Below are 14,820 nucleotides of genomic sequence, written 5' to 3'. Positions count from 1 at the left end.
GGTGGGGGGCTGCAGAAGGGCTTTATTTGAGAAAATGTGTGGGTACCTGAGAGAAATTGAGTCGTTAGTTATAAACAGGAAGAGGGTGAGGAGAACACAACACTCACTTTACCTTCCCTTCTTTGCCCTCAGAGGATAATGTCAGAAGATTCTCTGTTCTAGATCATTCCTGGGTCAATTATTAAGGACAAGTTGGAAAGGGAGATTTTAGTGGCCTTTCTCTAGATAAATGTTCGTGACTTCTGAACATATCTCCCCAAGTATTAACCAAGAACATTACGTTTAGTATGTAAAGTGTGAAGTGCTTTCTGAGGCCTCTGAATTCTTGGAGTAAGGCACAATGGCTCTCAGCATAACAACTGTAAAACATGTGGCCTCAACCCACACAGACTTTATGGCCCATCTGAAGAGCAAACTAGCTTATTTGACACAATTGGAGAATAACACAGGAAGGAGTCAGAGGGCTTTGGGACTTCATGTAGGCCTTGAAAAAATGGGTATGATTTCAAAAAGTGGACAGAATGGGAAGGTAAAGGCATTATTCAGAGGGAAGAGACAACATGAACTAAGATGTGGTATTGAGAAAGAAACATAGGCAGAAGGGATGGTAAGGTATTGATTGTTGTGGGAAATAATGGGAAATAAAATGGAATCAGGTGAGTACGGCCAGATACTAGAGAACCATTAAAACGAGAACATTTGTCCACTTGGTCTGGTGGATAATAAAGAGGTTTGACATTTGTACTGAGGAATAATGTTACTTTCTCCGCCATCATGCCACCTGGGCTTTTACTTGGGAATGGAAGGATGGTAGGATTTGAGTGATTCTGTAGTCCTTTTGTGACAGGATGAACCTAATCATAATGATTATGTGGATGAAAATGAATCTTTTTTAAAAAGGGTCCAAAAAACGAACTACAGAGAAGCTGTGCTGCCGTAAGATCATCGTTGCCAGACAAACAATGCATCAAACATTTGGTGTGTTACTAGAAAGTAACAATAGAAGATGATATAGGGAAATCACAGCTTTTGAACAGTTACTCAAAAGGAACGTATTTCTCAGAGATCTAAAATTAATCAGATAAATGAAATAAATGAGTTTATCAAGTTTCAGAAACCTAGTCAAGAAATACCAATTGTCAAACCATTTATTTCACTTCAAGTGTTTGCTGCTACAGGGCGCCTGGGTGGCTCAGTCAGTTAAGCATCTGACTCTTGATCTCAGCTCAGGTCATGATCTCACAATTCGTGGGGTTGAGCCCCAGGTCGGGCTCTGCACTGATGAGCCTGCTTGGGATTCTCTCTCCCTCCGTCTCAACAAACCACCCCCCCCCCCCCCCCCGCTCATTCTCTGTGTTTCTCTCTCAGTAAATAAATAAACTTTAAAAAAAAGTGTTTACTGTTAACAAGAAGCTTAGTGTCCCAGAATCTGAGTTCAAGGGCAGTTTCAAGTGGTCTGAGAGGATGATGCTCCAAAGTGGGTCAGCCTCATGGTAAAGAACCAGCCTAGCTCTCAGCATCTGCTGAATGATTTTGGTGCAAGACCGATCTCTCTATAGTGCTGTGATCTAGTAGCTTCAGTTCAAGCCAGGTTATATGCTGGATCAGATAGACAGTTTTTTAAAATGCATTTTCTGGAACAGTGAACAGAATGGCCAAGAAACTTGTAATGAAGCCTATCCAAAAAAAAAAAAAAAAGGAGAAGAGCTCACTACATCATGAGAACTTAACCCCTCTGTGGTTGTTTTTGTGTCTCCCTCTCTCTCTGCACCTCCCCCGCTTGTGCTCTGTCTCTCTCTCAAAAATAAAAACACTAAAAAAAAAAAAAGAAAAAGAAAATTTGAGCCAGGGGATAGTAAATACAACATTTCATGTTTCATTCCTCAGGATATTTATTATTTTTAAATACCGTTGTATATTTAAGCTGTATTTACCAAACTTACCTAATTATAAGATAATTGGGACCCTTGTCAAAAATATAGATTTTCAGGGGCGCCTGGGTGGCTCAGTCGGTTGAGCGGCCGACTTCGGCTCAGATCATGATCTCACGGTCTGTGAGTTTGAGTCCCGTGTCAGGCTCTGTGCTGGCAGCTCAGAGCCTGGAGCCTGTTTCGGATTCTGTGTCTCCCTCTCTCTCTGACCCTCCCCCATTCATGCTCTGTCTCTCTCTGTCTCAAAAATAAATAAACGTTAAAAAAAATTAAAAAATATATAGATTTTCAAATCTCCTAGAATCAGTTTCCAGGCAGGGGCCTAGAGAACTGTGTTTTTACCAAATATTCTGGATGAATTATATCCTCAGCCAATTTCAGGAAACACTGACTTATGCCAGTTCAATATGCCTGAACGCTGGCAAGTTGTCATTGTGTTAAGATAATGTGTTACATGGAATTTGCTTGTTCAAGTTAATAGATGTTACTATATCATGTGGCAGTCGAAGCATGATAAATATTAATGTTGACAGACTCGTAAGTTTAGGGTTAACAGCGTATCTTTTGTGTGGAATTTTTCTGTCCTCTGCAAGATACTGGGTGTGTGGAAGTAAAGACACACTCAAAACTAAGCACTAGTCTACATCCCCATCTCGAAGGTGCTTTTCTAGGGTATAGGAGGCTGTCGGTCCTGTTAGGGCATTCTTAGTACATTTGATATCTGTACTTTCCCATTTTGTCTTCCTTCCGGAATGCATATTCACAAGGATACTTCTCTCATCTAAGAACATTTGCGTGTGTCCTCAAAGTACTGAAACTTCTACAGTTATCTTTTGTGCAGTTCAAGTTGTGCATAGACCTTGGCCAAAGGCCAGTCTAAAGCAAATATCTTAGAAGGAAGGTGCCTTTTCCTCTTAATGGTTATTTTTTCTTTGGATAAAAATCTTAACACTTGTAATCTTGTCGCATTGTAATAAAGCTCTGCATTGTCCAGCACCTGTTAAATTGTTGCAAAATTGAGGGACTCAAAAATACCTAAGCTGGCTTGTTTGTTTGATTTGTTAAACCGGAGGTTGTTTCTGCTTCTCCAAACCTGTTGGTCTTTTTGTTTTAAGCAAGTCTGGTCACGGTTCCCAAACAACAACCAAATCACACTGTCCTGCATTTCTCAAAACCGTTGACAATCTAGCTAGGCAAGACAGAAACACACAAAAAGTAAAATAAGTACAGCAGACACTGCCTGGCAGTTTCATAATACAGGAATGACACAGACAGTAAAACCTAAATTCCTGGGAAAGAGAGTTGATAATCTGTAAATTTATGAACAGATACAATTGCTCTTCTCTCTGACAGAGGAAAAAACGTCTGAACACCTCTGTGGCATCTTCTAAGAAAGGCATGCACATGTTTATCCAGTGCTTTCTTCATTTCTTTGCAGGCACGTTCCTGTGTGACCTCCCTTCTTCTTTTGCACACTGTCCTGCTTAAGTGTTATTTCTCATGAGCATCTTTAGGTTTTCTTAAGGATATTTCTCAGACTCCTGAAGCAGATATAATCAGAACAGCTGAATGGGCATAAGAGGAACTGGAATCAAATCTGAGTCAGACTTTCAGGGGACTTCTGCTTTCTAGTCCTGAGAAGATGGTGATTTGCGTTGGCATAGGCTCTGGGGATCAGATAGTTTGTTTTCCCATCCGTATGCCAGCATTGGCCTCCCAAGTCTCGCCTTGCGCCTGCCTCTTCATCTCTTTTACACCACCGCAGGCAGGCAGCAAGGTCAACCGAGTGCCTGAATTTTACTCCAGGTGAAAGACTTCAGAGACACAACACGTGTATTGGCAACATAAGTCACATATCCTAGCCTCAGTTCTTTTCTCCCTAGAGAGACGCAAGCCTAAAGCTTTGTACACTTCCTGGGGCTCCCTTTGGCTGTGCCCCTTTGCATCAGACCTTTCTGTTTGGTTCCGTTCTTTAGCTCTCAAGTTCTTTACACCTCAAGGCTTGGCTTCCACTCCTAGACCATCATTTACCCATTTGGATTTCTGGAAGAGAAGGGGCCTTTCCTCTCAAAGTTCCTTTCTTTTGATCCTACCCCTCTTCTTCCTGTGTCACCACTCCTCTCTAACCTACTGCTTCAGAAACCACATTTCCAGCCTCCGAAGGCTCCCCTGAGCTCTGCGTGTGCACACACCACTTTATTCCTTTCTCCTATCCCTTGCCCTAAGGCGCACAAGAAGTTGGTCTTCTACTCCTTGACCTTAACCTGAACAAGCTTTTGTTCTGCCTCCCATTCCTCTGAAAGATAGAGTTCTAAAAATGGGCTCCCATCCCCGTTTTCCCTTGGAAGTCCTATTCATGAATTTATAGAGCATATTTGCACATTACCAGTAATCACTGTCTTAATATATGAGCTTGTATAGTTGTATTTTAATAAGAGCTTTGCTGTCGTATTTGGAGATTGGCCCTCAAATCTAGCTTACTTTGGGGAGGCCTATGTCTCCGTCTTTACCATTCAAGACCAAACTTAGTCAGATGTGAATGTGCACTAATTAAATAGCACATCTTTAAACAAATTTTTTTTTATGGAAAGTGTTTTGTCAGACCATGCAAATGAATCGGCCAGGCTGTTAGAAGGCTTTACCGGAGCTCAAGTTTGAGCTGTTTGTCTAGAACCGTTGTGTCTGACCCTGAGAGGTTATCTGTTGGAGTTGTAAGTAACAGCGTGGATGTGCCGTAGTTCATATTCAGGCCTCCGTTGCTGTTTACTAGTTCAGGATCTCTACTGTGTTGTTGCCTGGTTAAAACTCAGTTATAGTAAAATATTCATCCAACAAGATGTCTGATCAATATCCATCTATTAAATCTGCTTTCTTTACTTTCATTTCAGATTTGTCCAATATGTGCAGCATTACCTGGAGGCGATCCTAATCATGTCACGGATGACTTTGCAGCTCATCTTACACTTGAACACAGAGCCCCTAGAGATTTAATATCCTTTTAAGAGGCAAGAAGGGATAGAGTTGTTTGTAATGTTTGTCATTTTGATTATTTTTAAGGACAATATACCCAAAGAGATAAACTAACTTCCAAATTATTTGAGTTTATTTGACCTTTCCTAAAAGTGACTCGGTGTTGAGATGCAATTTATTTCTCTTGTTACATGCTGTGCCCGTCACATGAACAACACTCACCGAAAGCCGCCTTGCTCGTAATCTTCACTTCGTTTCGGTCAGATTCCCTTAAGACCGTTTGCCCGGGTGATAAGTCTTCAGCAGGGTGTTTTCATACAAAAGAGGAAAACACTAATCCAAATTAAAATCAAGTTGAGTACAAGGAGAATTTATGTGCTTCCACTCTGTGTCCTCTGTTGCCGTACCCCGTTCTAGTGGGGGATGATGAGCAGGAATGCATGCCGGGGCTCCTCTCCCTTGGGAGCCCCTTTCTCCAGAGACCGCCATTCCCCGCCCAGTCTCTGAGTAGGATCGCATCAGTTCACAGCCAGCTCTGAAGTCCTTTCCCGCTTTCCTTTCTGCTTCCCCTTCACAAGTCTGTCTCTCAGCAGTTGCTGGTGATGTTCCCTGTGATCTTCAAGAGATGAACGGCCCACCAGAGTAATTAATTTTGTACGCTGTGTGCTTCTCGTCTCAAGTTATGAATTGTTTTTTGAAAACTGTCACCTGTTAACTCAGGGGTCCATTTTCATGTAAAGGTTTCAGTATTCATTGCAGTTTGAAGTGGTTCAAGAGCTAATCACGACTTTCCTCTTTGCCAGACTTTATTCTGATTTCTTTGATTGCCTCCCAGCAACCATAATCCAGCCATAGTCCTACTGAGGAAGAAACTGGTTTGACGGTTTTCTTGTCCCCCAGCTCCCATCCCTTGCTGACAGTTCCCAATGTTCTAATTGGCAGCATGGCCCTTCAGAGTTAGGGGAATAAAAGAAAACGAAAGCGAATACAAAGATATGGAGCCAACCTAAGAAATGAGAATGTCAGCCAGACCTGAGCCAGTCAAGGACAGAGGAACAGATGACACCACTTTTCCTCTCTCCTAAGTGCTGAGGACATGAAAGCATAATGAAGAAAGTTGTGATTTTTTTGTTTTTTTCTTGAAGAGAATAAGAAAACCTGAATGGGCCAAGAATACTTAAGTCTTTGAGTCACTTCACATTTTATATGAAAGAATCTTACAACAATACGGAGGGGGTTATGCTTGATCCCTGTTCTGCACCATCTTCATGGAGAAGCTAGGCAAGTAATTGCAAGCCAGGCTGTTATCCTGAATCCTGAACTTTTTCAGCAAGTTCGGGGTCCTGTAATGAAATTAGTATCCATTCAGTAGAATGTCCCATGTCACCTACATCCATTTTTGTGAGATTTTTATAAGTCCCTGGTTATCAAGAGAACATTAAATTATGCAAAATAAAAATAGGAGAAGGCATATGTTACATTTTAGATTCCTAACGAGTATTGCCATTAAGCTCTGGAAAACAAAATGTTGACATTGCAGTTAGCCTGGAAATATACTGATTTTTCAGGTACTTCAAGTGATTCTGTGTGGTGACCTTGTCATGAGGGAATAGCTTCTCTCCGAACGTCATAGGCACCAGAATTTTTTTTTTTTTTTTTGCTGTTTAGATGGAACCTTCCTAAAGTGTACTTTTTACACCTAGATGCTTTTTTAAAAACAAAATATGGTGATCATAACATTACTTCCTGTAGAACCTAAGCCATTATCATGAATACCATGATGAAACAGTACACATTATAATGGCACCTGAGGGCTTCACTAATCACTCATCCTATCCTTAAATCACTCCAAAATCATCGACTGAAAACTGGGAAGCCAGCAAAGTTATTCTGCACCAGGGCGCCTGGGTGGCTTAGTCGGTTAGGTGTCCCGACTTTGGATCAGGTCATGATCTCACGATTCATGAGTCTGAGCCCCACATCAGGCTTTCTGCTGTCAGCATAGAGCCCACTTGAGATCCTCTGTCCCCCACTCCCTCTCTGCCTCTCACCTTCTTGCGCTCTCTCTCTGGCTCTCTCAAAAATATTTTCGATAAACATTTTTTTAAAAAAGTCATTCTGTACCATATAGCTGTTCCGTGTACTGCTTTGAAAGAAAAGTCTCTTTGGCTGTGCTTTACCCATACGTTTACCTGTGTGGAAACACAGTGTTGTCTTCATGAGTTTGGGCGGCTGTTCGCTGTTCAGGACCTTCTTTACTTTGAGTCAGCTGTAGAAGGTGGGTGAGGCTGCTAGCTTTGACTTTTGTTTTGTTTTGTTTTGTTTAAGTAATTTCTTCTGACAGCCAGCCAGGCACCCCTCAGAATTTGACCTCTTGATAAATGTGGTGTTACTCTCTCTCTGTCCACTGCTATTAAAAAATTCAAATCTAGTTTTCAGTTTAGCAGCAGCATTAAAAAACAACTTGAAGACAGATTAAAACTAATAACCAAAAGGAGTCTTTTATTCCTGAATTTAAATTATTCATGCTGGGGGCACCTGGCTGGCTCAGTCAGAGAGCATGCAACTCTTGATCTCAGGTTGGTGAGTTCAAGCCCCATGTTGGGTGTAGAGATTACTTAAATACATAAAACGTAAAAAACTGTAAAAATGTAAATAAAACTGCTCATACCGTTCTTTTCTATTCCAGATGATAATTGAGATTTGATTAGCATAGCTCCCCTCAGATAAAAAAATTGATGCTTTTTAATTTTGGTTACTTAAGTATGAACATATATGAAATTCAGCCCTGAGGTCAGGGTAAGGCGATGCCTTATCTTGGGAGTCTGACCCAATGGTGCCCTTTACCCCACCCGGTTATTGTCGCTGGAGGCTAGGAAGAAATTTGTTCCTATCTGGAAAAACATTTTTCCCTTTGAAAACACACACACACACACACACACACACACACACACTCACACACTCACTCACTCATTCACTCACATGTTGCTTTATATTTGAGTGTCTTTTTTTTAGCGTTAATAGCTCTTGTAGATATGGTTGTGATGTTTGCATTCTAAATGAAATGTGCTATTTTTAAATGCTTACAATTTAGGAAATCTGCATGTCTGTCTAACAGGGGCTCGAGTGATTTTTTTTTTTCTTTCTGTGAAATACTTGGGTTCTTTTCTTAACTTTGGAGTTACGATGAATCGAGTGGTGTTCGACATGTACGTAGAATGTTTCACCCTGGCCGGGGACTAGGAGGTCCTCGTGCTCGTAGATCAAACATGCACTTTACTAGCAGTTCTACTGGTGGACTTTCTTCCTCTCAGAGTTCATATTCTCCAAGCAATAGGGAGGCCATGGATCCTATAGCTGGTAAGTTAGTTTCCCATTAATAAAGGAAATGGCCAGGGAGGGGGCCTTCCTTTAAAATGTTTTGGTGGAATTTGTCGTTTTAGTCTCTCATCATGCTCCTACATTCCTTCACAGAACTCCCCCGAATTTTATTAGTATGAAATATTTTAAAAGTGGGCAACATAAAGTAGTTCATATCATTCTGACATTTCTTTAAGCACTTAGAGCAGAAGATACTAAGAAATGGCTCTGGGTTCTATTTGTGGCCTGTATTGAAACCCAAGAAAATGATCCAAGATTTCAGAGTCGAAGACTTTCAGAGTTCCATGGTTCAACCCCCACAAGCACACAGATAATAAAACTAATTGACAAGACTAGAGAATTAAGCTCTTCTCATAGAAGAAAGTAAAGTAGGAGTTTCTCTGTTCTTGCCTTGATTTGAGAACTATACTCTAAGGGAACATACTGAAAAGTATGTGTTTCAGTAGCTTGAGAAAATCTTATTTAAAAAACGACAACATTTGAATATGTAGTTCATAGCCAAGTCTTCTGGGCTTAGTACATGACCAACCTGGGAAGCCAGCAGCAGAGCAAAGAGGTTGGAGGTGAAAATACAATGTCAGAAATCACAGTAGCCTGAGACTGTAAGATGCACGAAACACAGACAGGCTAAGGTAAGACTCTGGGAAGCCTGTACAAGTTCTGAAATGTGTGCGCATGATGAATATGTGCCTGAAAATCGTGATGCACCTTGCAGAACACCCTGGGACGCTGGTAAGTGTGGATCTGTGGTACAAACTAGGAACAGTTTTACTCATAAAATGTTCTTAAAAATGTACAGACCTACAGATATAACCTCTAAATTCCAAATGTGCTTTGGGCATTTGGATGTGCAATAAACCCTGTGAACTGAGTTTTGGGGATTTTAAAAAATACTTCTTCATCCAAAGGGAATATTTACCTACTGTCTTTGTTAGTAGGCTGTAAAAGTTCATTTCTGGAAACAAAACTCAAAAGTGAGAAATTCTTTCCAATTTTTTCTGCCGATGGAAATTAGTTTATTTTAGTTGTAGGCTATATGAAAGAATGGTGTAAGAACCTGTGGGATAAAACAACAGTGAGCTAGAAAACAGAAACACCCGTTAAAGAATTTTAACGATGAAGAGTATTTGCTAGTAAGGCAGACAATTCCACGTAATTCCATGTAAGCTAGGTGGAACTCTCCCATGTGGGACAAGGCACTTCCTGCACCCTACTTAGACGAGGACTCAGGAACAAAGGTCCACATTGCTCTTGATGAGTTCAACCTTATCGAAAGAAGAGAGTCTGGATTGTAACAGGCCACTAACTAGGCTGTACAGTCAGGAGCCAGTCAGCCTTACTGAACGTCACCAGTGATAGTCCAGTGGTACTCCAGGACTCTCAAATGACAGTACCAGAAAGTGCCAGAGACAAGGCAAAGATGAGTGGTGCAAGGGTCACAGATAGAAATGATCTGGGCCTCTTGGATGTAATTCGGATCATCATTCAATCATTGAGTAAATGTTCAAGGCCTACTATGCGCCAGGCACTGTTCTAGGAGCTGGAATAGTATAAATGGTAGACTTGACCCCTCCTTTCATGGAGCTTGTATGGAGAAGGTTTATATTATGATTGGGCCAGCAGATCCACTTTAATTTACTACAATATTAAGAGAAAGTATAACTAAATCAGTCCATTAAGCAACAATCTGTTATGTTCTGCTTAAAAATAATTGTATGTCGGTTAATATTCATGGATTTGCATTCTCCATGCACAACAGCCGCTACCTCCAGGAGGCATTCTAAAAGGTACCGAGGGGCGGCGCCTGGCTGACTCGGTCAGTAGAGCACGCGACTCCTGGTCTTGGGATTGTTAAATTCAAGACCCACGTTGAGTGTAGAGATTACTACCTACAAATAAGATCTTTAATAAAAGGAAAGGTGCTGAGCTCCCAGCTGAACTTTATGTTGCCATGGATACCCACCTGCCTGTTGGCCATCGTTTTTAATGCTCCTCTAAAAGCGCGCGACCTTCAGCCTTTTGTTTCCCGCAGCATCTAACGAGACATTAACCCCCTTCGTTTCCGTTGGCAGAGCTGCTGTCTCAGCTGTCAGGAGTGAGGCGGTCCGCGGGAGGACAGCTTAACTCTTCGGGCCCTTCCGCTTCGCAGTTGCAGCAGCTGCAGATGCAGCTGCAGCTGGAGCGGCAGCACGCGCAGGCGGCGCGGCAGCAGCTGGAGACCGCCCGCAACGCCACCCGGCGCGCTAACACGAGCGGCGTCACCACCACGATCACGCAGTCCACGGCAGCGACCAACATCGCCAACACGGAAAGCAGTCCGCAGACTGTCCACAGTTCCCAGTTTCTTTTAACAAGGTAGCTCGTCTGTCCGCACGGCTTTGGCAAGCAGTGTTTGGCTGGCGCCACGTGGTCTGAAACGATCTTTTCTCTCTTGTGCCTTGTCCGTGTTCTTAAAGGCTGTGTTTGATCCGACCCTTAAAACTACAATCTCTCCGCGAAACCGCATATTCAGTATTTCCCCGAGAATATGAAGAATAGTGGTTAACACAGAACTGCTAGTGGTCTCGTTCTGACAGTAAATTATCATCTCATGTGAATTTTTTCCCCGTTTTGCCCATACAACTGAAACACCATTCTCATTACATTCTGGGGACATATTAGGTATCTTTATTGTCATAATTAACATTGCTTTCCTTTTATTGCCAGTTTCAGTCAGCTGTGAAACATAAAAGGTAGGGGAGAGGATTTCACAACATAGTGGTTTTCTCCTGAGAATTTTTAAAGAAGCAGGATTTAAGTTCTTGAAATTGGCACAAACGAAAGTGACAGTTTTTAAAAATTTTTACCATAATGCAAAAAAGACTGTATGCAGTACGTACAGAAAATGGTTTTACTGGATGGAATAGAGTTCTTACCTGCTTCTGAAAATTACCATCGGCAACTGAACATCTTTTTCTCCCAGGCCTGTCGGCATTTTATGTGACTTTTAAGAACATAAGGAATTTTAGAAAGAGCAGTGATGAGAAGACTTAGGCTCAACAGGTAATGAACCTGGACTAATCTGGGCCTTTAACAGAGCATAGAGGAATATAAAGTAAAAACTGGGAAGTGAAGGAGAAAAGCAGTGTAATGTATCAGTTATCTCCAAACTGATGCTAGAAGACAATATTAGTTCTCTGTATATTTCATTTATATCATACTTGTAAATGTCTCTGTTGGTACAGTGGCACCTGTGCCTAGTTATAAATAATATGTTTTGGATGCAGAATAAAAAATGATTGCGGACCCCTGTCTAGAGCCCCAGGTTTGCCACTACCTAGTTCGGACCTTTGGCAAATCACTTCTCTATACCTCAATCTTATCATCAACAGCCTATGAGTTTTGCCTCATGAGAAAGAGAATTATTTTGAGGATGAAATGGAATATTGGTATATGTATGGTCTAGCTCAGTATCTGACATATAATAAAGGCCCAATTAATGGTTCCCGTTATTCTCATTTGTTAGGGGTCTAAGGAGGAGGTTTCAGGTGGGGGAATTTACCTTGGGATTATCTCTGCAAAGACAGTAACTGTGCTTGGTGATTACCAGAAAAGGTTGCTTCGACATAAACCGCAGAGCCACAGATGGAGCTACCCTTGCTACCATGTAGCCTTACCTTTTTGGGTCTTCCAGCTTGGCAGATCTAGATACTTAACTCAAACAGGAGACCTGACAGTGTGTATATCCACTGAGAGTTCACTAACTGTGGGTGGAATGAATGAATGTCTTTGCAAAAGACATCTTCTCACCCTTGACACTTGGCCCGTTCTTTTTCTTTAGCCTGAAACTCAGTGGGCTTGATTTGGGATTTTTCTCTCTCTAGTTCTTCTACACCACACTCAACTCCCGGGGCGTGGTGTGGGTGGCCTCTGAGCAGCCTTCCTGGATTCTGGTCATAGCTTCTTGAAGGGCCCCTTCTGTCATCTGATACAGTACGTTGCACATATCTTACAGTTTACAGACCACTTTTCCTACCTTTCACTGTACCATTTGATCCTGACTGGTAAGATCTATCTTAGGTAGTATTTCCAGAAAAACGTTACCTGGGACTTTATATATTCTAAGGAACATGTAGAGTTACTTATGTTCAGGTTTTTTTTCTTGACAAACAATTTTGGGCAAAACTAACTAACAAAAGTAGCTCATTTATTATTGGGCTTCTCAGAACTTTATATTAATACGCATTATGAATCTTTAAGGGGAGGAAAGCTTCAAGGCTGTAGTATTTCCAAAGAAAAAACCTGGTCTCTGGTCACATAGCCCTTATGTGATCTATGTGGGGCCCAAGCCTTATCTTTGGCCTCTTTAACCAGGCACAGTTCCTGTTCATGGCACCCTGGAACTCATCGTGGGGAAACCGTTGCCTTTGGATCCAAACTGTGGATCTTTTAGAAAATTATTGTTGGTGCTTGGGTCAGATTTCAGTCTTTTTGGCAATAGAGTCAGCTAACTGGCTAACTCCCAGTTTGAAGATCTTCACAAGCTTTGCAGTTACTTCTAGATCCCAAATGAAGTTTGGCACATTAGGAGATCTAGCCCTGGTACCAGATTTTATCTACTTTTTAGGAATGAAATAGTTTCTCAGTTATTTACTAAAAATAAAAACAATAATATTATAGGGTACCTGGCTGGCTCAGTCGGTAGAGCATGTGACTCTTAATCGTCTTAAAAAAGAAAAAAAAAAAAAAAACAGTAATATTGCAATTACATGCTCTCCAAAGTTTTGGGGATCTCAGGCTATATGTCTCTGCTTTGCTCACTGTGTAGGTAGTCTTCTGTGTATCATCAGTCATTTCCTTCCAGTGTGAATTTAATGGCTTTTATGTAATTACTTTTCAGATCCTTTTGCTTCAAGTTCTGAAATTTAGATCTTTTCATTTGTCTCTGAGCCATAGATGTAATCATCCAGTGGTTTTGAACTTGACAGCTGTTAAGATTTTGAGCATGTCACTTAACCTCTGCTTCAGCTTCCTCTTCCTGTAAAATGTTAGTAATATGACCTAACTCATAGGAGTTAAAAGAGATAATAACCTACAGAAAGCACTTAGGACAGAGTTTGACCCATAGTAAGGGCCCGGTATGTATTGTCACTTTCAGCATAGATAGGACAGCAGAGAGCAGGTGCCTGTCCCTGAGGAGCATGGGCTCTAAGTGCACCATCTCTGGGCAAGGCACCTGTCATCCATGCCTGCCAGGCACCCTTGCACTCTCACAGTCTTCTCCCTGTTTGGTTACTTGTCCTGACCCCAGTGCTCCAGCTAGTATCCCTTTCTTTCTTTACCACCCCCCCCCCTTTTTTTTTAAGTTTATTTAGTTTGAGAGTAAGAGAGAGCGTGTGTGCATACGCTGGGGAGGGGCAGAGAGAGAGGAGAGAGAGAAACCCAAGCAGGCTTGATCTCACAAACTGTTATGACTTGAGCCAAAACCAAGAGTTGGATGCTTAACTGACTGAGCCACCCAGGCTCCCGTCCCTTTCTTTCTTTGACACTAAGAATGTAGAGAAATAAAATCAAAACTGAAACTAAGCAGAACTTTGCTTAAGTCATTTATCAGGTGAGTAACAAGAATTCAGCTCTTAACATCTGTCCAGTGTCCATGCAGATGAACCAAGTTTCCCAGCGTGATGCAGATTTCATAAGTGCATGTATCAGATGAGCGTACCCGGCTCTTAGTCCACCCTGCTGCTCAGTCCTGGGTAGGAGAAACAGGGTTGGGGCGGGGGGGGGGGAGGGCATGCGCATGCGTGCGTGTGTGTGTGTGTTTTCCTGACCTCTCACCCTTCGGGAGGTATCTTCATTTTAGGAAGAATTGGATGGAAGTAATAGAGAAAAGTCAAAGGAACTTCTAGGGGTTTTTTTCAGGCAAATATTCTAGTCACTAGTTTTTGTGACCAGTGTTGCTCCTTTTCCTCGTTTTACTGCCCACGGGTGAAATTCTGGTTAGGAACTCACTACTTCGTCAAGCATACTACCTATTGGAAATTTTGTTTTCCTCTGAAAAGTGCTCACCACCACTTTTTCCAGAGGGAGCATGAGAAGTCTAAGTGTATTTTTTCTCATTGAACCTAAGGAAAGCGTAGATTTGCACCTTGGGTAGCGGTGTTGCTCGAAGTGTGGGGAGTTCACCTCAGCATGATGGAGGTGATACATTAGAGCAGAGTGTTTCAGCAGTATGTCTCAGAGTCCGAGTTCTGCCACCTAAAAGCTGGCACAGAAGACATTGTCGAAATTGACCCTGCACTTGTGCGCTGACATCTTACCGGTAAGACCGTTTCTTTTTTCTGTTTCGCAGGTTGAACGATCCTAAAATGTCGGAAACAGAGCGCCAGTCCATGGAAAGTGAGCGCGCGGACCGCAGCCTGTTTGTCCAAGAGCTCCTTCTGTCCACTCTAGTGCGCGAAGAGAGCTCGTCCTCCGACGAGGATGAACGGGGGGAGATGGCAGATTTCGGTGCTATGGGCTGTGTAGATATTATGCCTTTAGATGTTGCTTTAGAAAA

At 42.0% G+C, this 14,820-nt stretch overlaps 1 protein-coding gene across 1 annotated transcript in view; it reads left to right on the top strand.

The window, feature by feature from the left end:
• The window catches only part of KCMF1 (potassium channel modulatory factor 1), a 77,566-nt gene that overhangs the window by 62,329 nt on the left and 417 nt on the right, over positions 1 to 14,820 (top strand). Inside the window, exons 4-7 of the mRNA XM_058683520.1 lie at positions 4,820 to 4,910; positions 8,076 to 8,261; positions 10,355 to 10,637; positions 14,614 to 14,820. The exon at positions 14,614 to 14,820 is cut by the window's right edge and continues 417 nt beyond it. Coding sequence (XP_058539503.1) covers positions 4,820 to 4,910; positions 8,076 to 8,261; positions 10,355 to 10,637; positions 14,614 to 14,820 — 767 coding nt within the window. The remainder of the gene's footprint in view (positions 1 to 4,819; positions 4,911 to 8,075; positions 8,262 to 10,354; positions 10,638 to 14,613) is intronic.

This window comes from Neofelis nebulosa, chromosome 9 (genome assembly GCF_028018385.1).
Source record: "Neofelis nebulosa isolate mNeoNeb1 chromosome 9, mNeoNeb1.pri, whole genome shotgun sequence".
Classification (NCBI taxonomy): domain Eukaryota; kingdom Metazoa; phylum Chordata; class Mammalia; order Carnivora; family Felidae; genus Neofelis; species Neofelis nebulosa.
This window is presented reverse-complemented; position numbering and strand designations above follow the sequence as displayed.